The following is a 13,313-nucleotide window of genomic DNA, read 5'->3' as shown; positions in this document are numbered from 1 at the left end:
AACAACAAGGTTTAGTAACTAGCTCTGGGTACCTCTCTGTAACACTCTGACTTATGGACATTTAGATATTGGGATCTTGCTTTCTTTAACAAGAAAATTTACTATTTCCTTCTTTTTTCTATACTTATCTCTTTGATTCTTGAGGAAAATAATCACGGTTAACAAATATAAATGTAATCACAGAAGAAACATGACACACATTCTTTTAAAACTAGAAATAGGATTGGACATATTCCAAAATAAAAGCTTAGCTCATAACTTCTGTTATGAAATCCTTCAACAGATACTACAACATATACAACATACATGTGTGTATGTGTGCGTGTGCATTTTCTGTCCTTAAAAATGCTGTAATGGCCTTCAGTATTTCGTGTAGCTTTCTTTAACTTATAGACCCAAGAAAGCATCCACCCCCAGCTATATTTATAGGCGCTTAGGCTAATAATGTTTACCTTACTTCCCCTATTTGACAACTACAGTTAATCATTTAATGTATTACCCAGTAATTAAAACATCATTGGAATTCTATAAATATATAAACACATGGTGGCCACACCAAATACTTCTTGTTTATTATTGTGTGTTTACTCATTCAGTCACTAATTTATTTACTAGGCTAAGTCCACCTCATGCTGTCGAAACGGAGGCAATATAGCATACCATAAGAAGACAGGCTTCAGACACAGACATCTCAGTTCAAATCCTGACTCTTCTTCGTCAGGATTCATTTTTTTGAATCCAGCCAAAGGACTCTAGAGAAGTTAATAATAACTTTGGCCTTATTAACTTCCTAATCTTTAAAATTAGGAAAATACACTGTATCAACAGATGTCGTGTTAAATAACGATAATGTGGACATGTCAGCACTTCATAGGTCCTTGAATACCTTAGTTCCTTATGTGCTAGCAAGAGCGCTCGGCTGGCCATTCCAGCCTCTTTGGCACTGCTTAAAAAGGACCCCCATCCATAAGGCTTGATATTTAAAAGCTCATTCTGGAATTTCTCCACCTTGCTAGCTCTCCATCTATTTTTAAATCTAACCTGCCTCTAGGTCCTAATCTCACTCATCTATTTCCATTATAATGTGGTGGCAGTCCTATTCTACTAGGACAGCAGCTGGAAGGAGAGCAGGTAGGGCAGCCCACCCCAACTCTTGCCTGGAGCCCTAGCACGCAGGTGTGAGGATCCTGAGCACCAGTCCCAGAAGCTGCATACGTCCAACAGCTGCCTCCATGCTCATTAGCTCATTCTCAATTCATGGCACATGCTCCTAACAAATGATTTACATATGTACATAGATTTCATCCCAGATTAACCTGAGAAATTGGCAAACATCAGTAGTTAGAATATAAAACTTTCACCCAGGAAATTGGAAAGCTATGAGTTTCTACGTGGTAAATAATGGAAGAAAATCCTGCTTCCTTTCTGATTCACAGTATTACAGAGAGTAAAGGGAAAATCATTAATAGACAAATATAATCTGTCTGTGCACTTGAGGTTTTAAAGGGGGCTTCCTAGTGACATGAAGCATGCCCTGAAACTGCATTTGCATGCTCCAAATTCCCTCCCCTGAGGATTCTGAAAGCCTGCTGGCACACAATGGATGTTACCCCCATTTAAGGTCACAATAGAACAGATTGGAAGTTACTCATCCAGAGATTTTTTTTGGAAGTGTTCTCGCTAAGTTGTGATGGGATATAAGCAATTAGTTTCCCAAGAGAAATAATCACTTACAAATTCCCAGTGAAGTATGGCATGCAGAATGAGGGCTAGCATCTCCACTGCCTAAGGCTAACAAACACTCTGGTCTCAGAATAAGCTAAAATCACCCAAGATCCTAACTAAAAGTTGGATGAGCAAGCCAGAAATAACTGCCAAATGGAGAGACAACTAATTGCCCTGATGACAATCTTGGTATCTGGAAGCTGAAGATTGCCAACAAAATTCTATAAAGAAGTTCAATGTTAGGTGAGCCTGGGTGGCTCAGTGGGTTAAACCTCTGCTTTTGGCTCAGGTCATGATCTCAGGGTCCTGGGATCGAGCCCCACATTGGGCTCTCTGCTCAGCGGGGAGCCTGTTTACCCCTCTCTCTGCCTGCTCTTTGCCTACTTGTGATTTCTCTCTGTCAAATAAATACATAAAATCTTTAAGAAGAAGAAGAAGAAGAAGAAGAAGAAGAAGAAGAAGAAATAATTCAATGTTAAATATGCAGCAATGTTTAGGGTTAGCCTTGGTGCTGAAGGCCACCCTCACAGTGCTCTGCAACCTCTCCTAGCAGCCAGCCCACAAGGAGCCAAAGAAATGGTTCAGGTAGGAATAGACAGGTTTTCTCTGCTCACCAAGGGTCTCAGTGGTTCCAAACTGCCTCACTAAACGTGTTGTAAGGCATTCTTCATTTTTCTTTTGGAGTAAAAGAAAGCAAATGTTAAGGGTCCATACTCTCCATTTCTTCTTTTAACCCCTACTCAGGTTCTCAGCCCTCTGGGTGGCCTCTCTGTCAATAACTCAACGCTTCCTCTTCTCAGGACATGTGCAGCTTCATTTCTCTTTAATATTCTCCCTGTTCCTGAAGCTTAGATAGGTCCCTTCTACCTCCAGCAATAAAACCACCGAGCATATAGTGAAAAGGAAAGTCCGAGCAGAGAGACATGCATATTTTCCTTGGATTATCAGGTGGTAAGTGTCCCATCACAAAACAGAACTAAAACATGAGCAAAAACATTTGGAGAGCAGTAGACATACATTGCCAGGGTTCAAATGAGACAAAGGGAATTCTAGCACAATTCTTCATACATGTCTGAGATCTGCTTAAAGATCAGACCCACGCTGCCACTAACCCCGGGAATACACCCCTTCTCACTGCTAGAAAGGTCCACCCCAGAGCTGTTCTTTCATCCTTTCAGATTCTCGAGAAGTGCTCCCAGGTGTGCAGAAGGCACGAACAGATGTCCTTTCTGACAAGTCACTGCAACTAACCACGCTCGGGGGTACTCTATAGGCCCTGGAACATTGCAATAGGTTTTATTTTAACAACACACGTGGTTCTTCACTCAACAAATCACAAGTGGGAGCATCATTCCACTGGAAAAGAGATTATTCCACATGAGGAAGTTTCAAGAGACTGACCAAGTCCAGTCATCCTCCTCGTAGTCCTCCTCTTCAGGGTTTACTTATCATCCTTACCTGTACAAGTGACGATTGTCTTCAAAATCTTCCTGACCCCATTTTCCCTTGATGTCTTCAATAACATGATTCTTGAGAAATTTTTTCAGCAGCTGAACTGTTTGTTTGCGGGTCACTTCTGGGCCAAAGTTCTGACTGCACCTCAACAGCTCGTGCAGCCAATCCACAGCTTCGGCCGCCGTGAAACAACGTTCATAACTTTTGAAACGACAGCGATGTTTCCTTAAGGGCATCCTAGCACGAAAAAGCTCAACTGTTTCATTCCACTGGGGAAGAAAAGGAGAAAAACATTTAGTAACTAACTGATTTTTTTTTTAACGTTATTATGTCCCAAATACTTAAGACTGTGAATGCAGTTCTTCCATTGAAGAGACTGCCTTGATGACAAGAGACTTGAATTTTTTTTTTTTTTAAGTAGGCTGAATGGAGGGGCGTCTGGGTGGCTCAGTGGGTTAAAGCCTCTGCCTTCAGCTCGCGTCATGATCCCAGGATCCTGGGATTGAGCCCCGCATCGGGCTCTCAGCTTGGCAGGAAGCCTGCTTCCTCCTCTCTCTCTGCCTGCCTCTCTGCCTACTTGTGATCGCTCTGTCAAGTAAATAAATAAAATCTTTTTTAAAAAAATAAATAAATAAAGTAGGCTGAATGGAGGAACAGGTGGAACTAGAGTTGGACACTTAACCCACAGAGCTACCCAGGCACCCCATGGAATCATACAGATTTTACTTTTCTTCTGGACATCTTATATCAAGATTACATTTTATTTATGTTATTCATCTATATTAATGCGTATGACAGTAGTTCATTTTTATTTTTATGCAGTATTCCATTGCATGAATAAATCACTATTTATCTATTCTTTTTTTTTTTAGAGTGAGAGCAAGAGAAAGAATGAGCAGGGGGAGGGGAGAGACAGAATCCCAAGCAGGCTCCACACTCAGTGTGGAGCCCAACTCAGGGCTCAATCTTACAACCCTGAGATCATAACCTGAGCTGAAACCAAGAGTTGGTCACTTAACCAGATGAGCCACCCAGGCACCCCATGATTTATCTTTTCTTAAGTTGATGGACATTTGGGTTGTTTTTTTTTTCTTCTAAGAATAGTGCTCCTATGAACATTGTGTTTTTTGGCCAACATACATATATGTTCTGTTGGATATATAATTAATGGAAATTGCTGGAGTATGAGGTGTGCATACATTTAACTTTTACAAAGTTTGCCAAACTGTTTTCCAAAGTGGTTGTACTGATTTATATTCCCATCAGCAACATATGAGGTTTCCAGTTGTTCTACATTCTCAGCAGCACTTAGTGTTGCCTATCGTTTCATTTTAGCCATTTTGTAGGCATGCAGTAGTATTGCATTGTGGACTACTTTTGCATTTCATTTCTAATTAATAAAGTTGAACATCTTTGCAAATATTATGGTAAATTTAAAGATCTTTTCATGTGAAATGCCTGTTCAAGTTATTTTCCTTTTTTTTCTGTTGGAGTATCTGTCTTTTCATTCATGTTGTTTGTTTATTTGTTTGTTTGTTTGTTTTAGAAATTCTAGTTAAATGTTATCCTACAGTGGCTTGTCTTGTTTCTTGTGTGCTTTTAAGATGTTAAAAAAATATTTAAATCTAGACCAACTTATATACCTAAGGCAAAATGATGTCTGAATTTGGTTACAAGGAAGACAAGATTCAGAATCAGAGCGGAATTCAATTGCATCAAGTTAGAAGGTGGTTAAAGAAAGTAGAAAAAGTGAATGATCAGTTAAGCGTTTGTTGCTGAATCCCTACTGTGTGTTGGGAATCCCTACTGTGCTCTATGTCTAGGGTGCATGCTTGCACAATCCCAGAGTTGGTCCTCTATGCCCCTGGTGTTGTGTGGAAGAATAGTGAACCATTGTTGCAGAGGGGGTTGGGCAGGAGGAGGAATGGAGAGAAACCTGGAAGAAAAGGCCTGATCAGAAGGGAAAAGGAGCCAGAAGGGGGAAAAATAAAAAGAATATGCCAAGATCAGAACTGTAGTTGTTAGGAAAAAGATTTTCTGATTTCAGTGGGAAGGGGGGAGAGAAGTAAAGGGAGGAGAGACGTTTGTGCAGTGATACACCTGAAAGAGAAGGCTGGGAAGAGGGAGAATGGTTATGAGAGTACGACTGAGTTTCCAGGACTTTAAGGAGGGCTGGCAGGAAGCCTAGGGTCTGAAAAAGCTGTTGGTGTAACTATGTAGGAAGGATACCATATGTGAACATTTCATTTAATCTAGGGAAGGCTGATGAAGGGGTGGATGTCTAAGGTTTGTTGTGTTTTTTTTTTAAATAGGAAAATATTTTGCAGAATTTTTAAACATGTTTTGACATCAGGCACTATGTCTCGTACATCTCTCATTTTTTCTCTCCCTGTAACAGTACTTATTCATTGAATGAAGGAAAATCATATTAAACACAGGGCTCCAAGAAGTGAATTACACATATTTGGCTCAGTTTTACCCATAGTTTTGATCATTTGTTTCTCATTAATGTAAGAATCCATTAAGTTCACATGAAGGGACAACTTGGTGGTAATATCTCCAGTATATACTTATTGAATGAATAAAATACATTTTTACAAGTTTTTTTTTTTTCTTTTGAGTGGGAAGTTTGCAAATAAAAGATTGTCAAGGCTGGGGGCACATAGGTGGCTAATTCAGTTGAGCATCCCACTCTCGATTTCAGCTCAGGTCTTTATCTCAGGGTTATGAGTTCAAGCCCTGCGTTAGGCTCCACACTGGTCATGTAGCCTACTTTAAAAAAAGAAAAAGGAACAAAAAACTGTATGGTTCCATTTATATAAAGTCAAAAAGGAGGCAAAACTAATCCATGGTATTAGAAATCATAACTGGTTAATTTGTAAGTAGGTCAAAACAAAGAAAGGCAAGGGCTACCTATGGAGGGCTAGGACTGTTACATCTCTTGATCTATGTATCAGTTACACAGGGTGCTCACATGAAAACTTACTGAGTATACTTATTTCATTATACCACCTATACCTATAAACACAACATAAGTTTTAAACAATCTCCACATATTTTTAATCACTGTCATTTTAATTCTCTGCTGACACCTAGCATTCATGTTAGTCTTGATCAAACATGTTGGGAGTGGGGAGGGAAGAGGAGTTAATAAAAAAGATTTTCATTTATTTTATGTTGATTCAATTATCATAATCATTATCAATTAAACTTAATGCATAGTACTTTATTTTTTTTTTAAGACTTTATTTATTTTGGGATGCCTGGGTGGCTCAGTTGGTTGGGCAGCTGCCTTCGGCTCCGGTCATGATCCCAGCATCCTGGGATCAAGTCCCACATCGGGCTCCTTGCTCGACAGGGAGACTGCTTCTCCCTCTGCCTCTGCCTGCCATTCTGTCTGCCTGTGCTCTCTCTCTCTCTCTCTCTAATAAATAAATAAAATCTTTAAAAAAAAAAAAAAAGACTTTATTTATTTGACACAGGCAGGCAGAGAGAGAGGGGGAAGCAGGCTCTCTGCTGAGCAGAGAGCCCGATGCGGGGGCTCAATCCCAGGACCCTGGGATCATAACCTGAGCTGAAGGCAAAGGCTTTAACCCACTGAGCCACCCAGGTGCCCTGCACAGTACTTTATACATTACTTAATAAATGTTATGAAGACATGGGCCCCTGGAATCCTATATTTCAAACCAGAAGTAAATATGCCTATTAATTAACTCAAGCTGGTGAGTAGTTCCTCTACTTATTTTAATTAGGCTATAATGCACATTGTAACAAATTAAATGCAGAAGCATATATAAAAGAGTCTGCTCAGTCCCTCTCGGATCCCACATACCTATCACACACACAGAATTCTTCCTTTTTAATGTATATTATTTATTACTAGGATTACTGTTTGCTTTCCTTTTTAAGAAATGTGATCAACTGGGGCACCTGTGTGGCTCAGTGGATTAGGCCTCTGCCTTCGGTTCAGGTCATGGTCTCAGGGTCCTGGGATAGAGCCCCACATGGGGCTCTCTGCTCAGCGGGGAGCCTGCTTCCCCACCCACCCACCCCCACCTGCCTCTCTGCCTACTAGTGATTTCTGTCAAATAAATAAATAAAACCTTTAAAAAAAATGTGATCAATCCTACTGTATATACACACTCCCCAGTTTGTTTTTGCACTGAACACAGCACAGATGTCCTTCTGTGTCAATACCTATAGATCCAGCCCACTCTTATGAATGAATAAATGCCATAATTTACTTAACCATTTTCTAACTGATGGGCATGGATCTGTTTCCATGTTGTTGTTTCAAAATATTACTTTAAAACCCCTGGGGCACCTGGGTGACTCACTGCTTAAGCAACTGACTCTTGATTTCACCTCTGGTCATGAGGGCCCTGAGAGAGAGCCCCATCTCAGATGGGGTGGGCTCTGTGCTCTGCATGGGGTTGGCTTGACCTTGTCCCTCTCCCTCCCCCACACTTACCCCTGTGTGTCTCTCTCTCTCTTTCAAATAAATAAATAACTGAAAGGACGAAAGTTTTTATTTGTGAAAGAATGGATTTATAAATTTTATCAGCATATTTAAATCAGATGTAACAATTCACAATCCTACCAACAATATAAGAGCATGCTGCCTTATCTGCAGCCATCACTAAATGTTACCATTTTCGTTTCTGCCAATCCATGTTCAAGAAATGATGTCTCTATACTTTGTACGTTCCTATCTTCATCTTACGTAATTTTCGTTTATTTATCTGAAACTTGATCTTCTTCTATTGGGTTGTCTTCCTCTTTTTCTTAATCAGTTTTTTTAAATGTTTAAATCTAGCATTTAAGTCAAAGTGCATAGAAGTCAGGAAAATTAGTCTATTTTGCTCAGTTCAGTATATTCAAACTGAAGACATTGCCTGCCTTATGGTACATGTGTTTTATAAAGGTGCTATGAATGAATATGTAATATTAATCCTTTTAAAAAATATTAGAACTGTTTTCTCCTGGCTAATCAATTTATGCGATCTCTAGCTATATGAAGGTTTTGTTGTTGATGGTGATGTTAATCAAACAAACATATCTTTATTTTCTTTATAGCTTCAAGATTTCCTGAATCCTGAATCCCCTTTGTTTAGAGGAAGGAAATTAGAGATATCCCCATCCAGTGGTATTAAAAATATTTATCAAAGTTTTCTTTCAATATTTTAAAGGAATTTTTAAAAAATATTTGAATCTTCACATAGAATTTTTTATGGCATTTCTTCCAAATGGAGAGTCAATTATGTCGCCCTTTTTTCAATGAATTGCAATATTAAGTTACTTTACATAGTATCTTTCTTTTTTTTTTTTTTAAGATTTTATTTATTTATTTATTTGACAGAGGGAGATCATAAGTAGGCAGAGAGGCAGGCAGAGAGAGAGAGAGGAGGAAGCAAGCTCCCTGCTGAGCAGAGAGCCTGATGCGGGACTCGATCCCAGGACCCTGGGATCATGACCTGAGCTGAAGGCAGGGGCTTAACCCACTGAGCCACCCAGGCGCCCACATAGTATCTTTCTTGATTCTTTTCTGAACTCTCCTTTCTTTCCCATTGAGCTATTTATGTCTTTCTATACAATACTACACCATTGTGATTACAGTCAATTAATACTAAGTTTAAATATCTGTGTAGATCAAAGTCATCTATAGTCTCCTTAATTCTCATACATTTACTCTTCTGAATGACCTTTTCATTAAGTACATTCTACACACAGGAAAAAAAAAATTATGTCTGGATTTTTACTGATTCTGTTGATAGCTGGTTTTTATTTCACACTAGAAATTTTTCTAATAAGACATCTTTATCAGGGATGCCTGGGTGGGTTAAAGCCTCTGCCTTCAGCTCAGGTCATAATCCCAGGGTCCTGGGATTGAGCCCCGCATTGGGATCTCTGCTTGGCAGGGAGCCTGCTTCCCCCTCTCTCTCTCTGCCTGCTTCTCTGCCTACTTGTGATCTCTGTCTGTGAAATAAATAAATAAAATCTTTAAAAAAAGACATCTTTATCAAAGCTCGCATCTCTTTAAAAAGTAACTTATAAAATGAGTTTTTAATTTATGTTGCTTTTTAATGGTATTTATCATTATGGATTATATTTACTCAATACATGAAACATTTCAGAATTCTAAAACCTAGTGAGACCATGATCTTTAAAAAATAAAATAAAATAAAATAAATTTTAAAAACTAAAAAACCATAATCTCTTTTCCTACTTACTTCTAAAAATAATTATGTTGTTATTGGCTACTCCAACAAAAAAGAAGAATTATGTTTTCTGTAAAATAACTCAAAATTCTCAGTTACACTTGGAAGGAAAATATCCTATATGTCAACAAAGAACAAGACAGAGCTTAAAAATGTGATTTTTTTTTCCCATGACATATTATTTGGAGAGAAAATCTTTATAGCAAAGGGAACAAAAGAGATTTATTCGTAATTTAAAAAACTTTGTACTACTTATTTATCCCTTAAACTAGGAATCTGAAATAAGGACTCATACAATTGTTTTTACTTCATATCATGAGCCAAACTACAAAATACAGCAGTGAGTGTTGAAACGTGTTTCCTGTTCTTTTCTCCAGGATATTGATTCCATTTCCTTCCTTCTTAGTACCAAAAATATTGTGATAATGGTACTATCATGCACCTGGCCTCGGAGCGCAGAGACAACCAAACTCTACATCTAGCTGAATTTGCCAAGACTAGCAGGGAGAACCTGATCAAGTCAGTTCACCCCTTTAGGACTCAAGAGAAGGAGGAAACCAGACTAGACAATTGTTCATGTCCATTCTAGTTCTCAGATTCAGTGATAGCTGTAGGTGTTTAAAGTTTACCATTTGCATCAGATGGTAGAGGTAACTCAGCATTAAGTTCAAAGACTCCGTAGATTAAAGCAGTTTTTATAAAAGCAATTTTCTTTCTCCTCATTATTTCTATTAAAATGATGAACTATAGATGACCCTTGAACAGGAGAGGTTTGAACTACCTAGGTCCACTTTATATACAGATTTTTATCAACAAATACAGTACAGTACTGTCAATGTATTTTCTCTTCCTTATGATTTTCTCTTTTTAAAAGATTTTATTTATTTATTTGAGAGAGAGAGAAAGGAAGAGAGCACAAGCAGAGGGGAGGCACTGGGGGAGAAGCAGACTCCTTTACTGAGCAGGGAGCCCAAGACCCAGGACTTAGTCAGTCCCAGCACTCTGGGATCGTGACCTAAGCCGAAGGCGGAGGCAATCGACTGAGCCATCCAGGCACACTTCCTTATGATTTTCTTAGTAACATTTTCTTTTCTCTAGCTTACTTTATTATAAGAATATAGGATGTAATATATAAAACATACAAAATGTGTTAATTGACTCTTTATGTTATCAGTAAGACTTCCAGGGAACAGCAAGCCATTAGTAGTTAAGTTAAGTTTTGGAGGAGTTATACATGGACTTTCAACTGTGCACGGGTGGGCACTCCTAACCCCCACATTGTTCAAGGGTCAACTGTATTTGTATGTGGATTACAAAAGTGAAAGCTATTTCAATGAAGATGAATAAGTTGCTAATATAACTTCCATATTCACCATGTAATGACTTAGAATCAGTCATTTGATTTTTGGCATAAAAATTTACCTCAGCCATAAATTGTTATTTTCAGATAAGTCTTTGGTGCTTTAGAAAATGGAGATGTACATGGTTTGAAAAAGTAAAGGGAGTCATGAAAGGAATTAGTAAAGGCCTGCTCCTTCTATGCCAATGATTTTCCCAAGCCTTTCCTGAGGGCTGGGTTGAGGGTGATCTTGGAAGAAGGGGGAAACGATAAGCGGGGAGAGCGAGATGGAAAGGTGAGCTGGGGAAGGTAAGTAAAGAGAGGACTAGTCACAAACTTCATGATTTTCCTGGTAAAAGTTGTAAGGCACAACTGAATTATTCTCCAAGAAACATTTATACATGCAATGAGGTTAAATCATCTACAATGATGACAGAGATCACAGATATAAAGCAGGAAAACTCACTTTAAAAAAATTTTTTTGCTACAGTTTTCTGTGCTTCCAAAATCTTGGTTTAAGATCAAAGGTCTCAAATAGAATAAACTTGACAAGTGAATGGACTACCTGGGAAGTTCTGGTAAAATTGAAGTGCTTTCATTAATTAGTCACATAATTAAATTTCTTGCTTAATTTGATCAGTCTTAGCTAAACTTGACTTGAATATCACTTCTTAGGGGTTGACAGCTTCTGGAGAACAAAGAACATGTTTCTTTATAAATTCCTTTGATAATATGTTAATGTGACTCAGAATGAAGCAGTGCCTTATTACATAGGTACTACACATCCACGAAAAGTAGTAATTCACACATTTCAGTGAATGAGATTTAAAACGGTTCCAATCATGATGTAACTTTTTTTAGTCTAAAGTAGGAAGGATGAGAACTACCTACCCCAAGATTCTGAGCTTCTGTTTCCCCTGCATAAGTGCTGTGAATAAATTTGGGAGAGAGGGATGTTCTCCCGCCCCCCAACAAAGGAGAGTAAAGTTTTTGAAAGTCCCTGATGAAGCACAATCTCTATCTCATCCCTAAACATGGACCTACCAATTGCCCAGATTCCAGATGGTTCCAAATGGTAGAAGCAATTGTGAAGCCTAAGTAAATATGAAAACATTAAAAACAAAACAAAACAAAAATTATTTGTCCCCTGTCAGCACCATCCACACCTCCTAGAGGCTAGCCTAAAGGAAAATCTAAATTTATATTTGCTGATTTTTTTTAAATGAATAAATCATTATATGCATGCCTATAGCAGATTGTTGGCAAAGAGGAGTGCGGTAACTCCTCCCACCTTGCGCCTATCTTTTCCTGGATATCCGTTAGGTTACACAGAACAACGAAACTAATTCCCAAATTACACGTGGCCATAAGTGTTTTACCACGTACGGTACCACAAGGAGGGTCCCCTCCTCCCAATTACCAGCAGGCTTCCATTGAAAGTCTCCAAACACCTGCAATTGACATTACCAAATTGTCACCACTTATTCCATTATAGTGATCCTTTAAAACGCAAATCACTAAAATCACTTGCTCCAGGCCACAAAGAAATCAACTACGCATCGGAACCCTGAATACCAAAGTTCTTCTCGCAGGAGAAAAAGCAGCACCCTGGACCTTCAATGTCTGTAAAGGCTCTTTCAGAACATCCGTTCGGGCCACCCGCTGATTTAGGTCGATGCTGACAGAACCAGAAACGCTCCCTGGGAGCCAGAAAAGCGGCCAAGACCCACGTCCGTTCCGGGCACCGTTAGAAAGAACCTCAGGTGTCACCACAAGTGACACTCAGGACGGAGACACGCCCTGCCCGTTCTCTGGCGACGGGTGAGTGTTACAAGGGGTGGAGGGCCCTGAGGTTACCAACGCAGTCCTTCCTCTCCCCGCCACAGGCGTTTGATTCCAGAGGACAAAGGGGGGTGGGGGTGGGGTCCCCTGGTCTTTCCGGCGCTTTAAATCCGAAGGCGTCACTTACTACCGAAAACCAGGCCAATGTCTCGGGAACAAAGCTGCTCCCACCCACTCCTGTCGAGCTCCCGACCCGGTAAGCCTTTCTTTGAGAATCGTTCAGAAAACGGCCGCTCTAGCGAAAACGGGTCCCGCCTCGGGTCGCGCCAACCTTGCAGAGGCGAGGACTGACAAGCACGCGGCCCACTGCCAGGCCCGGGTCCCCTGGGGCCGGTGGCTTCGCCCAGGCCCCGGCACCTCCACTCACCAGCTTGGTGGCTCGGTACGGGCCGGGCCCCACGATGCGATGTTCCATGGCGGGTACGCAGTGGCAGTGGCGGCGGCGGCGGCGGCGGCGGCGGAGGCCGCCCCAGCGCCGATCCCCGCGAGCTGGCGGCGCCGCAGTTTGAATCGTGAGCCTGTGCGCTGCGGACGCTGATTGGGTGGCGCGGAGGCACGTGACGGGAACTGAGGGGCGGAGACACCCAGACCTTGGGATTCCCGGCACACCCCCTCCCAGCCAAGTAGGCGCGGTTACTGAGCTGACGTCTCCACCCAAACTGTTGCGGCGGTGGGAGCTCCGCTCGCAGAGCGGCCGGGGACAGAGTCGCCTGTCCACCTTTGTCCCGCGCGCG

The 13,313-nt window shown here is 40.6% G+C and overlaps 1 protein-coding gene across 2 annotated transcripts in view; it reads right to left on the bottom strand.

Moving 5' to 3' along the window:
- DEPDC1B (DEP domain containing 1B) overlaps positions 1–13,100 on the bottom strand; it is a 78,342-nt gene extending 65,242 nt beyond the window's left edge. Inside the window, exons 1-2 of one of the 2 annotated variants that reach the window (XM_082725893.1) lie at positions 12,947–13,100; positions 3,184–3,449 (exon numbers count right to left, since the gene is read on the bottom strand). In XM_082725893.1, coding sequence (XP_082582019.1) covers positions 3,184–3,449; positions 12,947–12,994 — 314 coding nt within the window. In that variant the 5' untranslated portion in view covers positions 12,995–13,100. Of the gene's footprint in view, positions 1–3,183; positions 3,450–12,706; positions 12,808–12,946 lie in introns of those variants that run through there. The other variant, XM_082725894.1, reaches the window with a different exon arrangement.
- Between the last annotated feature and the right edge of the window lie 213 nt (positions 13,101–13,313).

This window comes from Mustela nivalis (genome assembly GCF_964662115.1).
Source record: "Mustela nivalis genome assembly, chromosome: 3".
In the NCBI taxonomy this organism is placed as follows: Eukaryota; Metazoa; Chordata; class Mammalia; order Carnivora; family Mustelidae; genus Mustela; species Mustela nivalis.
This window is presented reverse-complemented; position numbering and strand designations above follow the sequence as displayed.